The sequence below is a fragment of the Manacus candei genome, unplaced genomic scaffold (assembly GCF_025592945.1).
Source record: "Manacus candei isolate 608988 ecotype Guabito, Panama unplaced genomic scaffold, ASM2559294v1 h1tg000171l, whole genome shotgun sequence".
NCBI classification, from domain to species: Eukaryota; Metazoa; Chordata; class Aves; order Passeriformes; family Pipridae; genus Manacus; species Manacus candei.
The window spans coordinates 486,537-507,027 of record NW_026138219.1 but is presented as its reverse complement, the minus strand read 5'-3'; the positions used below and the strand labels follow the sequence as shown (position 1 = coordinate 507,027).

Below are 20,491 nucleotides of genomic sequence, written 5' to 3'. Positions count from 1 at the left end.
TGAAGCACACACTTCAGCAGAATTCAATCCAGAGGGGCAGAAGTACAAAGAAAAGTAACAGTTACAACTGTGGAAAGCAAAGGGAAAATATTAAAAGCTAATTTTGATTAATCAGTAGGACTAAATTACTGCATTAAATGCTAATATTTTTATCACAGATATCTGAAGAACCAAAATTCAGAAACCTCCCTACCTTCTTTTAAACACTTGGTTGAAAGAAAATTACCTTTCTGAAGACTTGCTGAAGTTATACTGATTATTTATCTGGCAAAGCCCAGTCACCATCTGGGTTATTTTGCTAGCTTTGACCAACACACCCTACTGTGTGTGCAAACATCACGGATTCTTCCAATTGCAACTACTTCTGTCACATATTTTCTATAATGCCCCACTGTTTCCCACCCATACAAGCTGCAAAATAAAATTGCTTTGCCATCAAACTTTACAGGGGCAGAAATGGAGACATGTTCATAGAGGCTGAAGTCATCTTCAAGTAAATACATATAATTTCTAATAAAACTCTTAGGAAACAGGATTTTAAAACTGTTTACATAATATATTTAATGATTGTAGGTTGTTAAAATGGATGGAGATATACTTAAAATTAACAGAGATACCTTATGCTCATAGTGTCAGTGCTGGGGACCAAATATTAATTTACCAAATAGCAGAAGAACACTACAGATGAGCCAAAAGACTTACAGATATTCATGCATGTTACCACATGGTAATATCAGGGGCAGATTTGTTCATAACCTTCAATTTAGTGGAAATACTGAATTTAAAGACTGATAAACTCTTTTGCTGTCACTTCTTTCAAGTATGCCTTGCTTTCTTTGTCAGTTCATACTGGTTACTAACTTTTTGGCTACAACCTGTTTTATAAATAGGCCCCTCATCCTTTCTGTGTTATTTGAGATATCATGATGTCAAGCCCTGAGTTTCACCAGCAGGAATAAATCTAATATTGCTAATCTATGGTATAAGCAAATCAAACTGAGTGACAACTACAAGAGAAGGCTGGTTGTTAGGAAACAAGGATGCCAGTAATGAGCACTTCTCAGAACAAAACATAGAAATTGCACTGCTGTTGGATGGGAATTTGCTACAACATCCATGTATCAAATAAAATTTACACCATTGTGGCCTGCTTTTAGAAAGTCAGCTTATAAGAATCTGGCTGGCAGCAGCAAAACAACAATAAGAGAAAAGGGGCAGCAACAGAGCAACTTCTGCGTCCTAGGACAGAAAAATGCTTCAATCCAGTTTATGGCTTTGTCCAGTCATGCTGTCCCAGGTGCAGAGACCACAACAACTTGTGTGTCTGTGCAGGAAAACCCTCTCCAAATACTTTGCAAATTCCTTGCAGCTCTAGGCTGGTATATACAGACACATCCATACTTGCTTATTGCTTTGGTGCTTGCTGGAGCCTGGAAAAGCTCCAGTCTGGGGGTCACTATGGGACATCATGGCAGGGATGATGCCAAAGGAGGGTACTTTTACAAAAATTTTTGCAGACAAAGAATAACTTCCACCTACCTAATTTTTCCAGCCAGGCCAGAACTGTATGACTGGTTTCTGGCATGAGTTAATATGAGGTAATGCCTTTAATGCAGCCTGGAGTAGAGACAGAACAATTTCTCCCCTACTCGCTAAGAAATCCTTAAATGTACCCAAAGGACCCATTAGATAGGGCTGGGCTGCATGCTAGCACAGCTATACAGCTCCTGAAATAGAGCAGGCTTCTATCTGCAGCTCTTAGCATGGGGAAAGCGAGCAGACAGACACCTGTCTGTACCCAAAGAGGTACTCAAGGAGGCACGTGTATCTACTCCATTTTACAGGCACACTGCTTCCACATCTCCTTAAGCAAGATGTGGTTTTCACTCAACTCTAAATAATGTCACTGCTGAGAGAGGAAAAAATAAGAATAGGAATGTACAGCTGTCACTTAAAGTGCCAAGGTCCCAGGAGCCAGAAATTTCTCATACTCAGTGAACCAAATTGACTAAAGTTGCCCCATTTAAGTCAAACTACATCAGTGCCAGGACTACATTCTCTTTAACCCTCGTACTTCATTCTTGTTCCCTCTCTTTCATTGGTAACTTATAGTGATACAGCTTTGGGTACTGAATTATCTCCAAATTAGTCCTACTGAAGTGTCCTGGAGCAGGAGGATGTTTGAAGGTTCCCTTGGCTCACAGGGGCATGAGACAAACTCAGAGTGTGGGGTCTAAGTTTGGCATACCCGGCCAGCTGTTCAAATCCCCACAAAGCTTTAGGACTGACTCCATCACAGCAAAACCAGGGAGGTTGTGGATAACAGACTGAGAGACAGCTCTAGTCTGCTCTCATGCGAAAAGTCTCTTCCACCAGTTTCTCCATCAGCTGTGTATTTTTCCCTACAACAAGGGAAGACATTTCCCATGTAGGCAGCTCAGGAAGCCCCTTTCCCACCCCCAGAAGCCCAAGTCTGTTGAGATGCAAAAAGGACACTAGGCAGTCCATGATGCTTACCCAAATTGTTTCATTCCTGTTTCATGGTTTACAGGTACAAATGTCTTGGGCTTTGAAAAACTCTTTCTATGATTAAATAGTCCCATGCACAACTTGTTTGTTCTTCACATAAAATGCACTGCTAAGAAGGGGACACAATTCAAAATAAATTGTAAGTGAAAGGGGGAAAAAAAGCAAACACACAAACACGTGGAACATGGAATTTTATACCCTTTACTAATCTCCCTGACAGAATCAAAGAAATATCACTGTGATCACTGCAGTAGTCCTAGCATGGGGGCAAACACAGAAGGGTGATTGAAATCCTTGTCCTGAACTCTTTAGAGTGCTCAGGCCTACATTTTAGAAGGGGAAGCATATCAAGGAATAAAAAAGGTGTGAGGTAAACATTGGCAAAATGGTAAAAAATTGGGGAAGTGCAAAAGCTCAAGGCAGAAAAAAGGAATTATGGAAGGATGCTAAAGTGCCAAGATGTAGACATACTCCAGCTCAGAAACAGACATGTCAGAGACAGATTAAACACATGGTTTCATTACTAATAAATGTAGCTAAATGTTGTGAGAATCAACAAGGCCTTCTAAAACTATTTTGAATTAATGGGTATCACATAAAAAATGGAGGTTTTTCAACGTGAAGTTCACCCACAAGATAGCAAATCATTATACTGGGGAAAATTTAGTGAGGGATTTAATCTCTTCTCTTAATACAAATCATTTGGATTTAGTTCATGGGATGCATCACTCTGTGAGTACCTCTGAGATCCCAGTGTTACACAGGAGAGATAACCAGCTCAGGATCTCTAATGAAAGGGGACCCTCAGGGTACTCAAGGGTGCTCAAGAGAGAGAAGCCTGTTGCACTGACATGGGTTCAGGATGGGTTTAATGCTGACCCCAAACAAAAAGGTTGGAAGCTAAACATTTCACCCGAGAAATGCCAAACCAGAACGTTCTGATACTTTCAGGGGGAGAACTTTTTAGTTTTCCACAAAACTCTTTAGTGTCAGGATGAAAGCAAGTACCAAGACATCAGAATTTTTAACACACACTCTCTTTGAGAGTTTTCGCAGAAGAACTGTGGCCAAGTCATGCTTGGTTTCAGGAATAAACCGCTTCTCCCCCTTTCCCTCCCTCCTCTTCTCTCAAAACCACAACAACTTTGACTGCCATCAGGACAGGGAGAATTTTATATTAAACAATTGCCCTCAGCCATTCAGCTGAATTAAGTCAAAGGGACTGCTGGCAGGCTTAAAATAGGCATGTGTTTAAGAGCTTTGCTGGCTTTGTTGCCGCAGTGGAAAAAAAGGAAGTCAGAGATACATCAATCTGGAATTGAAAATATCATCAGTATCTTCAAGACACAAAATATAATTACAATTATTAATTAATTCTGGTCTACGTCGCTTAACTGAGAGCAAAGTGAGAGACAGTAGCTCTTTTCCCTTTCCTGTTGCTTTTTATTCATGTGAAAATAGGTTCAGTAGTCACAGGAAAGAAAAACACGAGACTGTATGCTGTGTGAAGAGGTGTATCATGGTAAGGGCACTCAAAAATATTTACAGCACAGCATTGAGTGGACTGACACGGCAAGGATGACACAGAACTAAGGCAAGAATTCCTTGATAAGTGTTCTACTTCGTGTTATCACTTCAACAATTTGGAGTACTTTGATTTTGTGACAAGCCTTCCTGCACTGTGTCACTAATAATTTTCCTCCCTTTAGGACTGTGTGTCTAAGCAGCAGGAAGCATTTCTTCCTGCCAGCTTCCATAAGGAAAGGAAGACACCTTCTTCAGCAGTGGAAATCTGCTGTGCCTACTTTTGTAATGCACTCACATACTTCTCATCTATCTACAATCCATGTTCTAGTTTAAAGGAAGGACGCCCACAATGGCTCTTCCAGGCCAGCTCTTCCTAGCTGGAGTCATCTCTAGGGTAATATGTCATTTGGTTAATGATGGTGTGAGGATGAATCCATTCAGGTGGTCATCATAAACAGCCCCTCTAAAATTTGTATCAAGAGAGCCTGGAGAATTGCAAAGAGCACGCTATGCAGATATCAGCTGTATATCTGTATATTTCAAATGTAGATGAAGTTTCTGACACTACACACATCTCTGAAAGAGTTTGTATCTACTGCAGAGGAGGAGATCCTACACAAATTCAGGAAGGTGTTGTAACAGAGCAGACAAAGGTAAACTGTCCTTTTAGATAAGCCACATATTTCAGTGGCAACATGCCAGGTTTCTTCTCTTCCCTGATGTTTTTTTTTTCTTTTTCTCACTTACTTTCCCTTCTGATGTTCTCCAAAGCAACCAAGCAGGTTGTGAACACAACCATACACACATCCAGTGTTAGGAGAGTCAACTGAGGCATCAGAAACAGCATAGGCACACGAATACAAAGATAACAGCACGCGTGAAGACCACAGTTAAAAAAGCACAGTGCAACAGAACCTGACTGTTGCTTGACAAGCAAATTCCGGAAAGCAGAATAAAACCCAGCAGAAACCAAGGTATCATTTTTGCACCACAGCCTAGAGAGAACAAAGAACTTTGAAATGGCAAATCCGAAGTCATTTGGAGGAGACCCACAGTGTTTCACCCTCATGCAAAGAGAAGGTGGCTCTTCCGGGACAAATGCTACAAGAACTACATGTAAAGAGTTCCTGATTATTCTGATGTATTTTAATAAGCATTATATGCAAAACCATATTTTGATAGCTCAAAATATCTCTCAGCCTAATTATAGACACTTAAAATAGCAGATGTTACCCACCCTTTCAGAGCTCAAGCCTGTGAGCCACTAGGCAGTTTGAAACATGCTTGAACTCCATGGAGCCTGTTACAGACATGCAAGTGAAGACCTCATAGAAGTGGGCTTGATACAGAATTTACTTGTGAAATCCTCTGGCCTATAATAAGCAAGAGATCAGAACAGACAACAAAATCACTTCTGACTGGGAAATCTGGCAGCCACTGATCCATGTGTTCCCAGAGGAGTCTGGTACCTGAGCGAGCCTATAACCACTGCACACAAAGTATTCCATCATCTGGAAGTTCCAAAACACTGTGATAATACTGTGAAAATAATAATGCAGAAATACAAGTTGCAACTTCACTGCTTCATCAGCCAAACAAACAGCAGCAGACTAAGCCATTAGCAATTATTTGAAGGTCAAAACAAGTAATCTCTAATAGATAAATATCCTCTGCTCTCACTTGTATCATGACTTGGAAATAACTAGGTTACTCTGTGGAGTTAAGACACTATTTGGTACATGCCCTGCATTCACCATCAGCAGCGTATGGCCAAAGTGAGTGCAACACGGGGTTAAATCTAAGTTTAAAGAAACTGTTTGCATTTAAAGTTAAACTCCTCTGGCATGTACAAGTACAATAACTGAGTAGTTTCAAAACCCCTTGTATTTGCAGAAAGCCATATGATCCCTGGCAATTAAAAGGTGGGAAGAAAAAAAGGGAAAAGGATATGGAATCCTAAGGGTGAATCCTAAAAATGGCTATGATTTGTATAACCTCTATAACAGAGAGAAACTGTCTTTTATCCCCCTGTTCCAAAGTCCTGAAGGCAATTATGACTGAAAGAGCCTTCAACTATGTCACTTCAAGCTGGACATTATTACTCTTTACATGCCTTTTTTTTAATGAAAGAGTTAAAATTAAACCTCAGGTGTACTACTGGAAAATGACGATAATAATAACAACAAGAATAAGAATAAAAAAGAAGCAGCAGTTTATTCCTGAACAGAAAGCACAAGCCCCCCCATAGCCAGGCATTTCCATTTGCATGTGTTCCATTGCACTTACCTCCTCCACACGGACCTTCCGCTGTCTTTCCAAAACACAAACGAAACAGCCAAACAAACAAGGAGCCAGGAGCAGAAGCCGCCAAACCCCGAGCGACCCACGTACCGTGCCTTCGGTTCCGCTGCTGTCACAGGACCCTACCGCCATCAACCCCTCCTCCTCCTCCTCTTTCTCCTCCTCTTCTTCCCCCGGCGGTACCCACGGAGCAGAAGCGACACAAAGGAGCCGCGAGGTAGCGACAGCTCTCTGTAAGTCCTGGTAATAAAGGGAACACTGTCCCAGTCAAGTCTAGATTAAAAAAAAAAGGCAAACCAAACCAAAACTACAAAAAAATCCCCCAACAAAATAAACACCGCTCCCCCCAAGAAAAATAAAAGAATTCAAATTTTTCTTGTCACAAAGTAGTTAAAACCTTAAAATAGCTGTTTCTTGATAGTCTGAGAGAAAAAGCTTTTCTGGGGGCCTGCTGTACCTCTGCCCCTGTGGAGCTCATGTTGATGCCAATGAAAATGTCCAAGTTGCTGAGACTCAGTTAAAGCTGGATCTAAAATGACAGCTCTGAGTTCCAAAAATAGCAAGGAATAACCTACAGGAATCCTGAAGGTAAATATTTTTCTTTCTTAACTATAGCTCTCCATTTCCCTGCCTTTCTCACTCAGCCTTGCTTGCTTTGTTCAGAAATAAAGGAATGTTGCAGGGCTGAGAGAGCATTTCATAAGACTGCTGTGTTTCCTTGATACAAGTGCACATTAAAGCACCAAGACATACTGAAATTTTACTAGAAGCCAAATCAGAAGGGAAGGAGAAATCACCTACTTTCTCGTTAGTGAAACAAAAACCCCCACCTATATTTGCACCCTCAGTGACACAGGTGCTCTCCCAGGTGGAAATGGAAACAGCACACAGGTGCCACCTGTGTATTAAAATGAAAGGGGAGAGTGCAGCCTGGTTGTTTGAGTCACTCAGTATAGCTTAGCAGGACGCAAATGAGGTAAATTGAGCAGAAATGTGGATGCTCACTGGAGTGGGAATATTAAAGAATATCACCTGCATCCCAGCCTTGCCAACAGACCTTAGTGATCCTGACACCTTTGGAGACCTTTTTGCAATGGCTGTATCGCCTCCTAGAGTAGAAGCTTAAATCTGCATCTAGAACTATACACACATCAATCCTGTGTGCCTAAATGTGGTTTCTGACCAACTCTTTTTTTTTTTTTTTTTTGTCTTTAAGCATCTGAATCTTGCAGTGATGTTTTTAAAGCACTTGTCTTCAACTTAACATTCTGTTTTGTGAGATACAAAATTAATGATTCTGGTAAACCAGTGGATTGATGTCCTCTATCCCACAAACTTTCTTCCACAGCAGCAATGATAGCAAAAACATATTCATTGTGATATGCCTTCTGTATGAGAGATGTTAAATGTCACAGTCAACACAGAGCTACCCCTCTGCTGTTTGCTTGGGAGCTGCCACCTGGCCAAAATGCTTGGGGGCTTGATTCAGGATGATTTTCTGCACTGGGGAAATGGATGGAGAGACTTCTGTCACCTTCCTGAAAGCAGATCTTCAGGGAACGTTCAGGGAATGTCATAACTGGCAAAAAAATCCAAACCCCAAAACTCAAACCAAAAACAAACAAACAAACAAACAAACTCAAAGCACTCCCCCCAAAAAAAAGAAAAATAAAGGAAAGAAAAAATCACTCCCCCAAAGCAAAAAAACCCACCAAAACCCAAACTTACAAGAACAAACCCAGTAATCTATATCAAAAGTTGTCCTTTTGTCTCAGGAAAACTGAGTAGATTTAGTTGTGTCTCATTGCAGTTAGATTTGTGTATGACTGGGAGGGATTTAGTTTATATTCTGTGCATAGAGTTGCAACCAACCATATACACTCCAGAAGGCAGCACTGAGGAAAAATGAGGAAGGTCTGGAGTGCCCTCAGTCCCTGCAGTTCATTCCATGGACAAGACAGACTCCTGAGAGTATTTGTCCTCTGGAGGAACTCGTTTTACCCTTTGGATATCCTGGTCATGTGTCAGTTATCACTGGAAGATGAAGACCAAGAACTAGAGTTTCATCTGAAATGCTGCAAGAGGTGAGGATAGAGGACAGAGGGTGGTTTCGTTGTTCTTACTACAGTTTTGTTTTGTTTTTTGCTGAAGCAGCACAAATCAGTATTCAGTTGGAGTTCCCTAACTGGAAACTTTTTTATTCAGGTGTATCTCACTGCTCCAGTCTTGCCTTGCAAGGACTCAGGTTTGGGTATACAAGGTAAAACAGCTTCACAAGAATGGGATGGAACTTCTTGCCAGCAGGACACAATAGAAAAAAAAAAGATATGTTATTGGTAGAGTACAAGGCAAAGCTGTCTGGAAAGTAATGAAGAGAAGAAAAACTGAGATATGGTCTTGTAAACACTTGCACATGGGGCTTTGTTTACTTCCACGTGTAGCTAATCCAGATGGCCATATGATTAAAGCTGCATCTGAGATTATGTATCACAGGCCAGTTTGGACAGGAAGACACTGTGCTAGGAGTTCTATGCTTGAAAAAATGAGATGATCTCTTCTGTATACTGTATACGATTTAAAGACACAAATAATGAGTCAGAGAAGTAGAACATATAAGCAACTAAGCCTGGTGGGTATTTGCTGTTAATAGTTACTGGTAGAAGACAGGACATTGTGTATGTGCCTTTTAATTGGCCAGAAATAGGAAATAAATTCATCTTGCATTCAAGCTGTTTTTACATTACAGGGATAGTGCATTATGGACTTTTGCACTCCTGCTAATACTCACCGTCAAAAGGGTAAATTGCCAGTTTTCACAAAGTTGCATAGTGCTCTGTAAGTATATATTCAGCAGGGACATATGCCTTCTCATTTTAATATATGTGTTATACTTTAACACATTTATTAGAGAGATGCACGTGCTGGGAGACTGCTGCATTTATTATATGCAAAAAGAAGAAAAAACCCCACTCAATTTACATATGATTCATCCTTTCTTATTCTTTGGAAAATGAAGGTGGCAGACCACTAAGTCACACAGTCTTCCCACGTGTCAAAAGAAATGGAAAGTAATTAACTCTTTGATGATAAGTTCTAGACCCACTGAGGTTACTAAATTATTTTGGGTATAGGGTCACAAATTCACATTCCTACTTTTAGGATTGATAATGGCAGGGAAACAGAAGATGATGCTGAAAGGCTTCTCTGTGTGATCTGCTGCTTAGAAGATGTGAACTCTTAGTGTTCTTATGTGAAGGTAGTAATTGAATGCCTTATTCCACTGGCAGGGCTGATGGCTTTGGAAGAGAGGGTGGCCTCCTGGAGTTTTTACTTCAGTGTTTTGTACTGTCTGAGAAAATAAAAGAGAAGGGAATAATATCTCCACCAACCTGAACACAACTTAATTTTGCAATGAGAAACCTGCAGTGGCACCTACGGTACAAAATGGACTGTCACACCTTTTCTCCTCACCTAGTCCTTCAACAGTTCTCCTGTAAACAATTTATAGCATGGCTCCTTCTTTGAACTGTGCCATCAATGCTCCTTATTGATGTGTTTTCACCTCCTATCCCTGTGTCCAAACTGATGAGAAGAGGGCATTTTACCACCTTCACCCTAGAGTCCAGGCCTGTTCCTTACACATGGGTTTACTTTTGCTACTTTTGTTGACAAGGAAAATAAGACTGAGGAATGTACAATGCAGGGTTTTTTTGACTGCACACCAGAAGGGTTGGAAGAAGCAGCCACCCCTTCTCTGTATGTTATATGCTATTAGCACCCACAGCCACAACTAATGGAAAACCTTCATTTCACTGTTAAAGGCCACACCATAGACAAAAGCTATTATGGCAATCATATTACAAAATACAGGGGGAAGAATATCTGGCACTGGCTACAGAAGATCTCCACAGTCTAAGAGAATAAGGAACAAGGGATTCATCATCTTATAAAATGATTAAGAAGTTTGCTTTTACCTTCTATTTTTTTTCTTACCAAATCAGACCTTATTAAAAGTAAAACAAAGGCAAGTCCACATGACCTCTGTCCTCCATATCTTTGAGGTAAAGCTGCTGTGTTTTTGAAGAGCACTTGATCCTATGGTTGACAAGTGCTCTATGTAGTTCTCTTACTACAAAACCTCAGTAAGGAAAAACCTAGGCCTTCTGAAACCATCTCACATTACAGAAGAAAAGCAAGTGGTGCTTGCTTACAGAGGTCATTTGGACCTATTATTTAACAGTAACTTGTGTTAGAAGTTTGGCTGTAGCATTAAGAACTGCAGAAAGTATAGATATTGTTTTCTCTAGAGCCCCACTAATGGTGATGAAAAGCACCATGGATGGATGATTTGGCTGAACTTACCTGAAGTTCTGTGCTATAAAAATGGCACAGGTCTCTCTCCTGGGAAATCTTGGATAGTTTCAGGCCTTGAGTGGACTCAAGCTGATAAAACTGGAAAAAAGTTTTAATTTCTTACTCCCCACTGCCCAGAAATTTTTCATCTTGCGGAATACATCAGCATCAGATTGTAAATTATCTGTCAAATGCTAAAGACACTGTAGGATAGGGCCCTAAAGGAACAGCCCATTTTCACCATAGGTGGCTTCTTAGTAAACCATTCTCCAAAACTTAAAGAGTCCATAATGAATTCTACTGTGCCAGCTGGGCATTGTGTCTGGATTCTTCCATCTGTGAAGAATTTTTAAATTACCAATGATGAGAGAAGACTGAATATCACCACAATCGGAAGAACAGAAGTGCAGCATGTAGGGATTAGTTTCCATGTCAGAGACTCTATTAAGCAGATCAAAAATACCAGCAACTTTCTCCAGTGCTTATTACAGACTATTTAACTTAATTGACTTTTCCTCAATCTGTCGTTCTCCTCCTCCTGAAAATATATTTAACTTAGGCATTCTGTCTACTTCACATCCCTGCATTGCCAACAATGCCAATGAAGTAACTACAGTAATCCTTGATAAAATGGCACTTGCCACGAGATAGATGGATTTGTAGTTGTGTTGCAGACAGAACTGAAATGTGGTTCTTTTCTGACAAAACTTCCTGCAGTAAATAAAATAAAGTGCAACATATATTCACCTCACTAGAAGAAAAATAAATTATTCAGTGTTAAAGTGTTAGTAACAGCTTTATCAAACAGCTTTTTCTATAGATATGACTCTGCTTCAGTCAGTGTGTGGTGTTTAATCAAGTGTCCTTTTAACTTAAATTCCCTCTTCTCCGTTTCAAATGAGAACTCAGGATAGACTCCCAGACTTCTTCAAGGAAGCCTCTTAGAGACCTACAGCTTACATGTGCTAACCACCCTGAAACACTGGTGGTCTGATCCTGGCTGGATGCTACAAGCCCACCAAAGCCACTCTTTGAGTTCCCTCACCAGCTGGACAGGGGAGAGAACATACAACTAAAGGCTTGTGGGTTGAGATGAGGACATAGAGAGATCACTCACCAGTTCCTGTCACAGGCAAAACAGACTTGACTTAGGGAAATTAGTTTATTATCAATCAAATCAGAGTAGGGTAACGAGAAAAAAAAATCTGAAAACCACCTTCCTCCCACCCCTCCCTTGTTCCCAGGCTTAACTTTACTCCCAGTTTTCTCTCAGCAGTGCAGGGAGATAGAAAATGGGGGTTGTGGCCATTTTGTCACACATTGTCTCTGTTGCTCTTTCCTCCTCAGATTCTTCCCCTGCTCCAGTGTGGGGTCCCACCCATGAGAGACACTCCTCCACAGACTTCTTCAGAGTGAGTCCTTCCCACAGGCTGCAGCTCTTCACAAACTGTTCCAACATTGGTCCCTTTCCACAGAGTGCAGTCCTTGAGGAACAGGCTGCTCCAGCATGGGTCCCCCACAGGGTCACAGGTCCTGCCAGGAAACCTGCTCCAGCACAGGCTTCTCACAAGGTCACAGACTTCTTCAGGTGCATCCACCTGCTCTGGTGTGGGGTTCTCCAACGGGCTGCAGGTGGATGTGACAGCTTCCATGGGCTGCAGGGGCACAGCTGCCTCACCAGGGGCTGCACCACAGGCTGTAGGGGAACCTCAGCTCCAGTGCCTGGAGCACCTCCTGCCCCTCCTTCTGCTGACCACGTGGTCTGCAGAGTTGTTCCTCTCACATGTTCTCACCCCTCTCTTTGGCTGCACTGTCGTTGTGCAGGTTTTTTTCCCTTCTTAAATATGTTATCCCAGAGGTGTCACTACCATTTCTGATGGGCTCAGTCTTGGCCAGCAGCAGGTCTGTCCTGGAGCTGGCTGGCATTAGCTCTGTTGGATATGAGGGAAGCTTGTCAGCTTCTGACAGAAACCACCCCTGCAGCCTCCCCAGATACCAAAACCTGGCCGCAGAAACCCAATACGAACACAGTTCACTTTATCTGTTGTTATGGAGCAGCATTTATTCTGTCAGTGCAAAGCCTGCCCAGGAGAGCAGCAAATGAGCTACCAGTGCAGCTGGACTGGGTGATTAATACAAAACAGAACACAAGTCACTCAAGTTTTCTGCACACTGACACTGTATGTTCCAGAAAACACAAGGCCAGATAATGCATACTGGTTTTCCACACAGTGCACAGTACGTTTTGCACAGGCCTTTCAGATCCATACCAAAGCAGCAGCATTTTCTTCACTGGTTTTCATCATTTTTGCAACTCCAGTTTCTTAAGTTGGTCCTCAAACTTTTTAATGTCCACTCGATGCTTCATTAGGAACTTCCCATTTAAATGAAAAACAGGTATGTCATATTTGTATTTATCATTCCATGCCGAGTTTTCTGGAAGTGTAATATCTACCTCCTGCAAAATAAACTGTGATAGAAAAGAAATATGTCAATTCCTACTGGACACTGAAAAATAATGCCTATTTATCTTTTGATCAATAGTTTTCTGAGAAATGCAAGGCTGTTTTCTTAATGCTTTAGGATTTTCTCTTTCTGTTGTAGGTAATTCCTCATTTTATGAGTACAAAATGTATATAAACACAAAGGACTCTCTCCCTAGCTCAGGATTATATTCTTGTTCCTCTGTGTAGAACCACTTTCCTGTGAACACCAAACACAACAAATATGCAGCCAGCAACACAGCAGAGTGAAATAAATCTTAATGTTTCCATTAACAGTTTCATCCTTCAAGAGAGACATCAAAACCTGCTTGAAGAATGGCAAAAATTACAATCACATATAACTCAAATACTCAAAGCCCCACTTATTAACATCCTTCCCAAATTATATCATTACCGGCCTCATGAAAGTTGTAAATTCCTCTTTCAGGCAAGGCAACAGTATTTACAAAAGCAGTGGTTTCAAGAACTATTGCAAAAAGGTGTATATTTGTTTAGTTTGCCAATACTTATTTCAGCATTGTTGTCTCAAAATGCTTTTGGATAATGAGTTTTATGGAAATCAGTGCTGAAATTGTCTTGAAGAGGTCATCCATGAAAGAATAACAGGTGCAAATAAATCCAAGCAATTTTCTTTTACAAAGAAAGAATCCCAATTAACTGTTCTTTCTATATATAGAAAACTTATACAGCATTGCAATACATTACCCTTCTCTTATATGGCTCAAGAACTTCTTTTGCTTCATCACATAGAGGGCATGGTTTCTAAAGGAAAATATTCAGAGCAGCTTAAAGCATATAGTAAAACACACAGGTCACTTGTACAGTAAAGTAACATACACAGAGAGGAGTGATCATTCCAAATACAGGTTCCCTCCCCAGTATCAACCACCTGAACTAGAGCTTCTTTAAACATGATCTGAAACACCTACTTCTAATTTCCTGCATGTGAATTACTTTGGATTAAATAGTCTATTTTTATTCACAACTAATCTTAACTGTCTTTCCCACACAGTCAAGTCCTTGTGCTCTGAAAACCTATGCAGGATACTAAAGATCAGCAGTGCTGTGTTCTTAATAGTTCTCATTGGTTTTGCAGGGATTGGTATATCTGATATTAGTGACTGGAAGGAACATCCCAGAATCCTGCACATCAGTTCTGTAACATGCCAGGCTCCTTTCAGGAACTTCTAGGAAAGAATATGCTCTTACTCTCATGGCAAGCTTAGGCACTACATGGTACTGGTAAGATTGGAACCAGTTTAAAATCAACAGTGAACTATTTTAACAAACAGCAAAATCTGTTTAAAAAGTCGATTTATATTAGTGCATATTTTCAGTAGAAGAACACAACAGTCTCTGACATCACTTGCTTTATGTTTATTTGTAATTGGGCTTCCTGGATAAAGCTCTTTTGGACAACCTTCTCCATATTACAGTGTCGAAATGGACTTTTATTGCTCAGGTAGTAAAAATCCCTTCCCAAAGTAACATATGCTGGGCTGACAACTAGATCTGTTAAATAACACACAAAGCGGAAGGGACAGTTTTATTTCTGCACATAATTGCCATTTATGCTGCATAGTTGGATTGCAGTTTTGTGGCCATTTTAAGCTGTCACTGCTGCTTTTGTGCTGGCTTAAGCACTAAAACAGCTGCACAATAAAGCAAAACAGGAGACTTGATCTGAACTAATAGCAACCTTGCAAAAAAAAACAAAAAAAAGGTTTTGTTGAAGCAGTTGCTGCATGAATCCTTCTGTTGTCAAAAAAGGAGACTGCAAGGGGAAGACTATTTGGTAGTGCTAACTTTTATCAGTTTGAACAGGCTGCAGAAGACATAGGTCCCTTCTGCCTTCTCTTTTCTCTTTATTCTTAAAAACAGGAAGGAGTGAAAAAACTAGGTAATTAGCATAAACTAACAGTGCAAATGAGCTTTCTTTTTTAAAGTAGTTTGCATTTTGCTTTGCAATTGCCAGTGGTATCAGGGATGAAAAACATTTAAAAACACTTTCAACAAAAAGCCACTTTAGAAAACTGCTCAAAATCTGCTATTAGAAAATTTGATTTCACACAGTGTCTTACCAGTTAGAAATTTCAAGACACAAAGAGCTTTTTTCCCAAATATTAACCCACATAAAATCATTATTCCCTACCTTATCTCATTTGGATTATCAGTGAGTTGATGCTGAATCAGGCAGGAGGAGACAAAGGTGTTTAAAGTATAGTTTTATAGCATGCATTGCTCTGATTAAGAACTAGATGGTGACCTTCTATTTTTCAACCTATTAATTTTTTACACAGTTGAAACACTCCTGTATGGCTAGTGATGGAATGAACAAACATTCAAAACACCCATACTGATGTGAACATTCTCCATGCTTTGCATTTCTAGTTATCCTACTCTTGAAGGAGAATCATGTCAATGCAGCATAACCTGCTGTGTGCCATCCTTTACAATAAAGTGCAGAACTCTGCGGATAACAACTGATAACAATTCATGGAAGGTGACAGTTCACAAATGACCATTCCTGCTCATCACATCTGTTTTCTAAATATTCTTACAAATCGTGCCTGCTCATGACACAGACAAACCTTTGCCTGCATTGTATCTCTTGGTGTTAACACTGCCAAAAAACCAAAAAGAGGATAAAGCAAAATCTACTCTTTCTTCCTGTGCTACCAGCACTACTTGGATATATTTTACAGTCTCACAGGTAGTGCTGAAATTGAACAGCCTGGCATACAGAAACCAGCAAAGCAAAATGCTCAATGCTACATAAATTTGAAGGGGACAAAAAGCAAGGATGAGCCATTTAACCTGGATTCAGGTATGTCAAAGCTGATAAACACACAGTCTTGCCTGGCTTTATTCTGTGAACAACTTTTACCTTGGTGAATAAAGTCAGCACCGGCTTCTTTGCACTGTTTGAGCAGAGTTGTCTCCCCAGTGGACTGGATGAATGTCTTGCTAGCTGCAGTGTTCCGCTCAGAAAACAAAGCACCATCATCCTGTTCAGGCAAAGATAAAATGTTTGTTTGTGGCAAGTTTTAGCTCATGAAATTTAATATTAAGACAAATGTGATACTTCAATCACAGTTCTAAAATAACACAAAATCAAACCATTTTCCCAGCATTTTTATGCTCACGGTATCACCCCTTCATCAGACAGATGGTTTACTATGCAGCAAGCCAGAAACACTGTGTAGCTCAAAAAGTGCAGTTCCATTAAACAAAACTCAAAAAACCAAAACACCTCTTGAGGAAATGCCTCTTCTAAATTCCCCAACACAAATGTTGACATAAATGCATCATGCTGTTTCAACAGCACAGATGCCAGTTAGAATTACATAATTAAAAATGCAAAGTGCTGCAGTGCCTGACATATTCTACTTACTCAAATTATTCCATCAAAAAACTAATCTGTACCTAATCAGAATATTAATATACTGCTTTCTGCAGTGAACAAAAAGCTGCAGCCGAGACAGTTTAAACTGGTAATATGAAAAGCATGCACAGTATTGCACCCTTCCTGCAACAGCAAATTAATTTATGGAAGTTATTAATGGGTTTATGATTTGAGAGTTTAAGTAAATTTAATGTTATTGAAGGGTGCCATGCTGGAGTCTTGAAGTCACCTGTTCATAAGAACACTAATAACAACAGTGCTTCCTGCAAACTTTTGTCTTAATGTGACCTTTATGAAGCACTTTAGGACTGAGGCAAAAAACAGAGAAGCAAAAGGGAGTCTGCATGCGGACTATCATCAGATATGATACCTGATACCAGAATTTACACTGGGAAAATCAAGTCACTTTTACACAAAGCAAAACTACTTCTGTTCAGGCACAACTTCCCTGTAGTTCTACTAAAGGCAACCCCAAAACCACCATGTAATGTCACAAGTTTAAACAGCTTAAGTGTGAGCAGGACTACATTGCAGCTGGTAAGCACATTTTAGGATGTACAGTAAAAAAGAGCCCAGTGGATTCACTGAATCTCTCAGTACTAATATTACAAAGCTTTGTTTTACAGAGGACAGTTTAGCCAGCATAACCATCAAGGAAGAACATTGCAGTGGACTCTCAACTTATCTGCTGTAAATCTAAGCAACAACCACAAGAAAAACCAAATGGGTGACAGGACACTGCTCCACTAGTCTACACAGCCAAAAGACACTAATTTGTCCAGAGGACTCTGGCAAGGGTAACTTGCCATGTTTCCAGAAGAAGATTCAACAGAGCAAACGCAAAAAAAGGGATTATGCTTTGAAAATTCATTCAGCTTCAGATACTAGAAAAGAAAGAACAAGATTTTTTTTTTCTTTTTGGCCATGTATAAATAAAGTAATCTAAAACAGTATTCTGCAACATGTAGTATTTGGGTTTACTGTTTATTTTCAGACAGAAAAGGTTCTCTAGTACTAGAGTCAGAGCAACTTCCTGTCACTGCAAAGTGACTGGCAAGCACATGCTGACAAAGGTCACAGTCCTTGTCAGCTACTGCATTTATTTTACATAGCCACGTGGAAATCTGGGAACTGTCTGGGATTTTACATATTAAATACAGAAATAAACTTGGAACCTTTTGGAAAAATGCAAACCTGGATGACAGTAAGAGCCTCAGTTGTACTTAGGAATTTTTAAGTCCATAACAGATGTCCAGAATGGATAAGGAGCATTTGCAGCATGTTGGCCTGCTCACATGCAGGATAAAAATGCAAAAACAAATAGTCTGCTTTCGGAAAATTTTTTAATGTATGCTTTTGTTGCCAGCCTAGCAAGTCAAATTTTGTGCTTTCAAAACAAGGAAAGTGGTCTCAAATTGTTTTGTGGACAGTAGAATGAATAAACCTGAGATTTCCATGTATCACATTCTCCCTGACACACACATATGTGTATAAAATGGCTCTGGTTCAGTCCTATATACCTCCTTTTTGATACCTCCATGCTCTGGTAAACTGGAGTCCAGGGGACAACTCCTACCAAAACATTAGCTAGAGGGGAACACATAAAACAGCATCAGTACCTAAGCTTCAAGATCTCATAGAAAGAAATCAGCTAGCAGTGCCTTACTTTCTTACCAATTTTATATAATTATAAGCAAACTACCTTTGGAATTCAGCAGCAAATCTTCATTGACCAGTACTACCAGTGAAGGAAGAATGTGCTGTTTCCAGGGTTAGCATAAGACTGGCTGAATGTTTTTATAAATAACCTAAGGAAAATAGAGTCCTGTTTGTCTGTTTATTCACCTAAATAGAATGATACCAAGGCCATAATGAAATGCCAGTTCCAAATGGCTTGAAGGACTAATCCTGATTTGTAAAATTGACGCATCTTCATCCAGGCCCCAGCCATGCTCTGATCTTCCACCAGCATAAAGCACCCTGAAACAGCTCACCTTGAGGGAAGGTGAGACACTGTCAGATGGCTTCATGTTCCCCACAGTGCAGATAATGCAGCCTGACTTCCCTGGCAGCATCGTTAGGGTGGCAAGGAGTCAGACCTGCTGCATTTAACCTGGACTAAAGTTCTGCCCCCATAGAAATTTTTTTCAGCAGAATTTACTAATCTTCTTTTACTGAATTTAGCTAAAATGTCATGGATAAAGCCAACTATCAGTGGTTTTGCACAAACACTGACAGTTTTTAATATTGTGAATGGTTTAACCCTATACTTGTGGCATTGCTATTGGTCAGGAGCTGGTAAAAGCAAATCTCCACTCATTCATCAGGCAAACCTACTGCACGAAATCTGCCACATGATTATTCTGGATCTCTCTTTAGACTCCCTCCATGTGACCATAAAGACCTGTTTGCAGAAAAAAAAAATCAAAGAAGTATGCTTGCAAATTTGAGAACTTACCTTTCCCTATACTACAATGATACAGAATGATTTAATAAATGATGGAGTCTGGACTTGGCCTATGCTCTACTTTGCAAAGCCAAATTGGACTCATTTCCTGTTAACAGAATTTCCATGAACCAATAAATCCTCATCTGTTGGAAAAATAAAATGTGACATTAAAGCTAGCCATTATTTAGATGAGATAGTTATCTGTGTAAACTTTATCTTAGCATCAATCAAGGAAAGACAAGCGTGGGTGATTTTTTTCTCCAAGTATGTACCTTTTAATAATATGAGGAAGGATTTAGAACTGAAAGAGAATGGGGAAAGTAAGTGGGGGCAAATATCAGAATGCATGCTGATGGCCTGCGCCAGTGGTAGTTTAAAATACCTGTCTCCTGTCATCCCTCACTCAAAACCAGCTATGGCCATCAAAGAAAACAAACTTCCTGGCAGCCTGCTTTTGATTACCTACCAGCGAAACAAGAAAATGCTGAACAAGAAAATAAGGTGCTACAACAACAGACCGAGAAGCACATGTGGATGGAGACACCAAATCCTGCAGCTCTGGAGATCCTCACAAGGCTTTTACCCCAGTAATCTTTCAGAGGAGGCTTGCAAAATACAAAAAGATCTTTTTGCACATGCCTATAACTCTAAAGGTCTCTCAGGGAGAATCAGGTTCTTACATCAACTCAAAATTCAAAATCATCAGTAATACCACTTGTTCCTGTGAAGTGGTGTTATATAGCCGGCAGTGCATGTTTCCATGCATTCTTTCCTCCAAAGTACAGTAGCCTGGGGTAAATGCCACAAGCACATTGCATTCCACCCCAGAAAGGATAAACATGTCATTCCATTCCAAGGTGCAGCACATTTTGTTCAGTGATCCCTCTAGCGGTATCCATCACAGACTCTGGTTCAAGGACATACTCCCAGTTTCAGACAAGTTAATAACATCCAGTAGGTTGCTGTAATGGCCTTTTCTGAAGACTAGACAGAACTTGCATAAAGAACAAATTGCTATCATAACGTGAAGTTATCATAGAGTTTCAAAGACAACAGTAGGAATAGTATAATGCATATAATATATAAATCACATGTTTTATATTATATACAACTATTTAATATAGTATATAACTATATACTATTTCAACATACTATATTATGTATTATATTACATCATATGAATAACATTTTTATTGTCTTAATATATATTAATAGCATCAATAGAACAATTATGATGCTATCAATACATTATTAGTACATTGTAGCATATCTATTAAAGCTATTGTATTAATTATATTAATATTAGATAACACTTTAGTATATTATAATACATAATACAGGATAATATACTGTGTAACATATAAAATACATATTATATATTACATACAATAATGTATATGATATACTACATATAAGGTAATA

General features: G+C 39.8%; 2 protein-coding genes across 5 annotated transcripts in view; both read right to left on the bottom strand.

Moving 5' to 3' along the window:
* MARCHF3 (membrane associated ring-CH-type finger 3) overlaps window positions 1-6,578 on the bottom strand; it is a 53,136-nt gene extending 46,558 nt beyond the window's left edge. The window contains exon 1 of the mRNA XM_051773556.1: window positions 6,343-6,578. The gene's annotated coding sequence lies outside the window, so the exon portion shown is untranslated. The remainder of the gene's footprint in view (window positions 1-6,342) is intronic.
* A 6,168-nt stretch (window positions 6,579-12,746) lies between these two features.
* CUNH5orf63 (chromosome unknown C5orf63 homolog) lies at window positions 12,747-20,264 on the bottom strand. Of its 4 annotated transcripts, XM_051773559.1 has the most exons (6): window positions 19,588-20,239; window positions 18,958-19,024; window positions 18,141-18,207; window positions 16,102-16,222; window positions 13,920-13,976; window positions 12,747-13,180 (listed from the first exon to the last, which is right to left on the bottom strand). In XM_051773559.1, the coding sequence occupies exons 1-6, from the start codon at window positions 19,597-19,599 to the stop codon at window positions 13,013-13,015; spliced, it is 492 nt and encodes a 163-aa protein (XP_051629519.1). In that variant the 5' UTR covers window positions 19,600-20,239; the 3' UTR covers window positions 12,747-13,012. The 4 variants fall into 4 exon arrangements, with proteins under 4 accessions (XP_051629519.1, XP_051629521.1, XP_051629520.1 ...); XM_051773561.1 differs by lacking the exon at window positions 13,920-13,976 and having other exon boundaries at window positions 19,588-20,264; XM_051773560.1 differs by lacking the exon at window positions 18,958-19,024 and having other exon boundaries at window positions 19,536-20,236.
* Window positions 20,265-20,491: the final 227 nt, after the last annotated feature.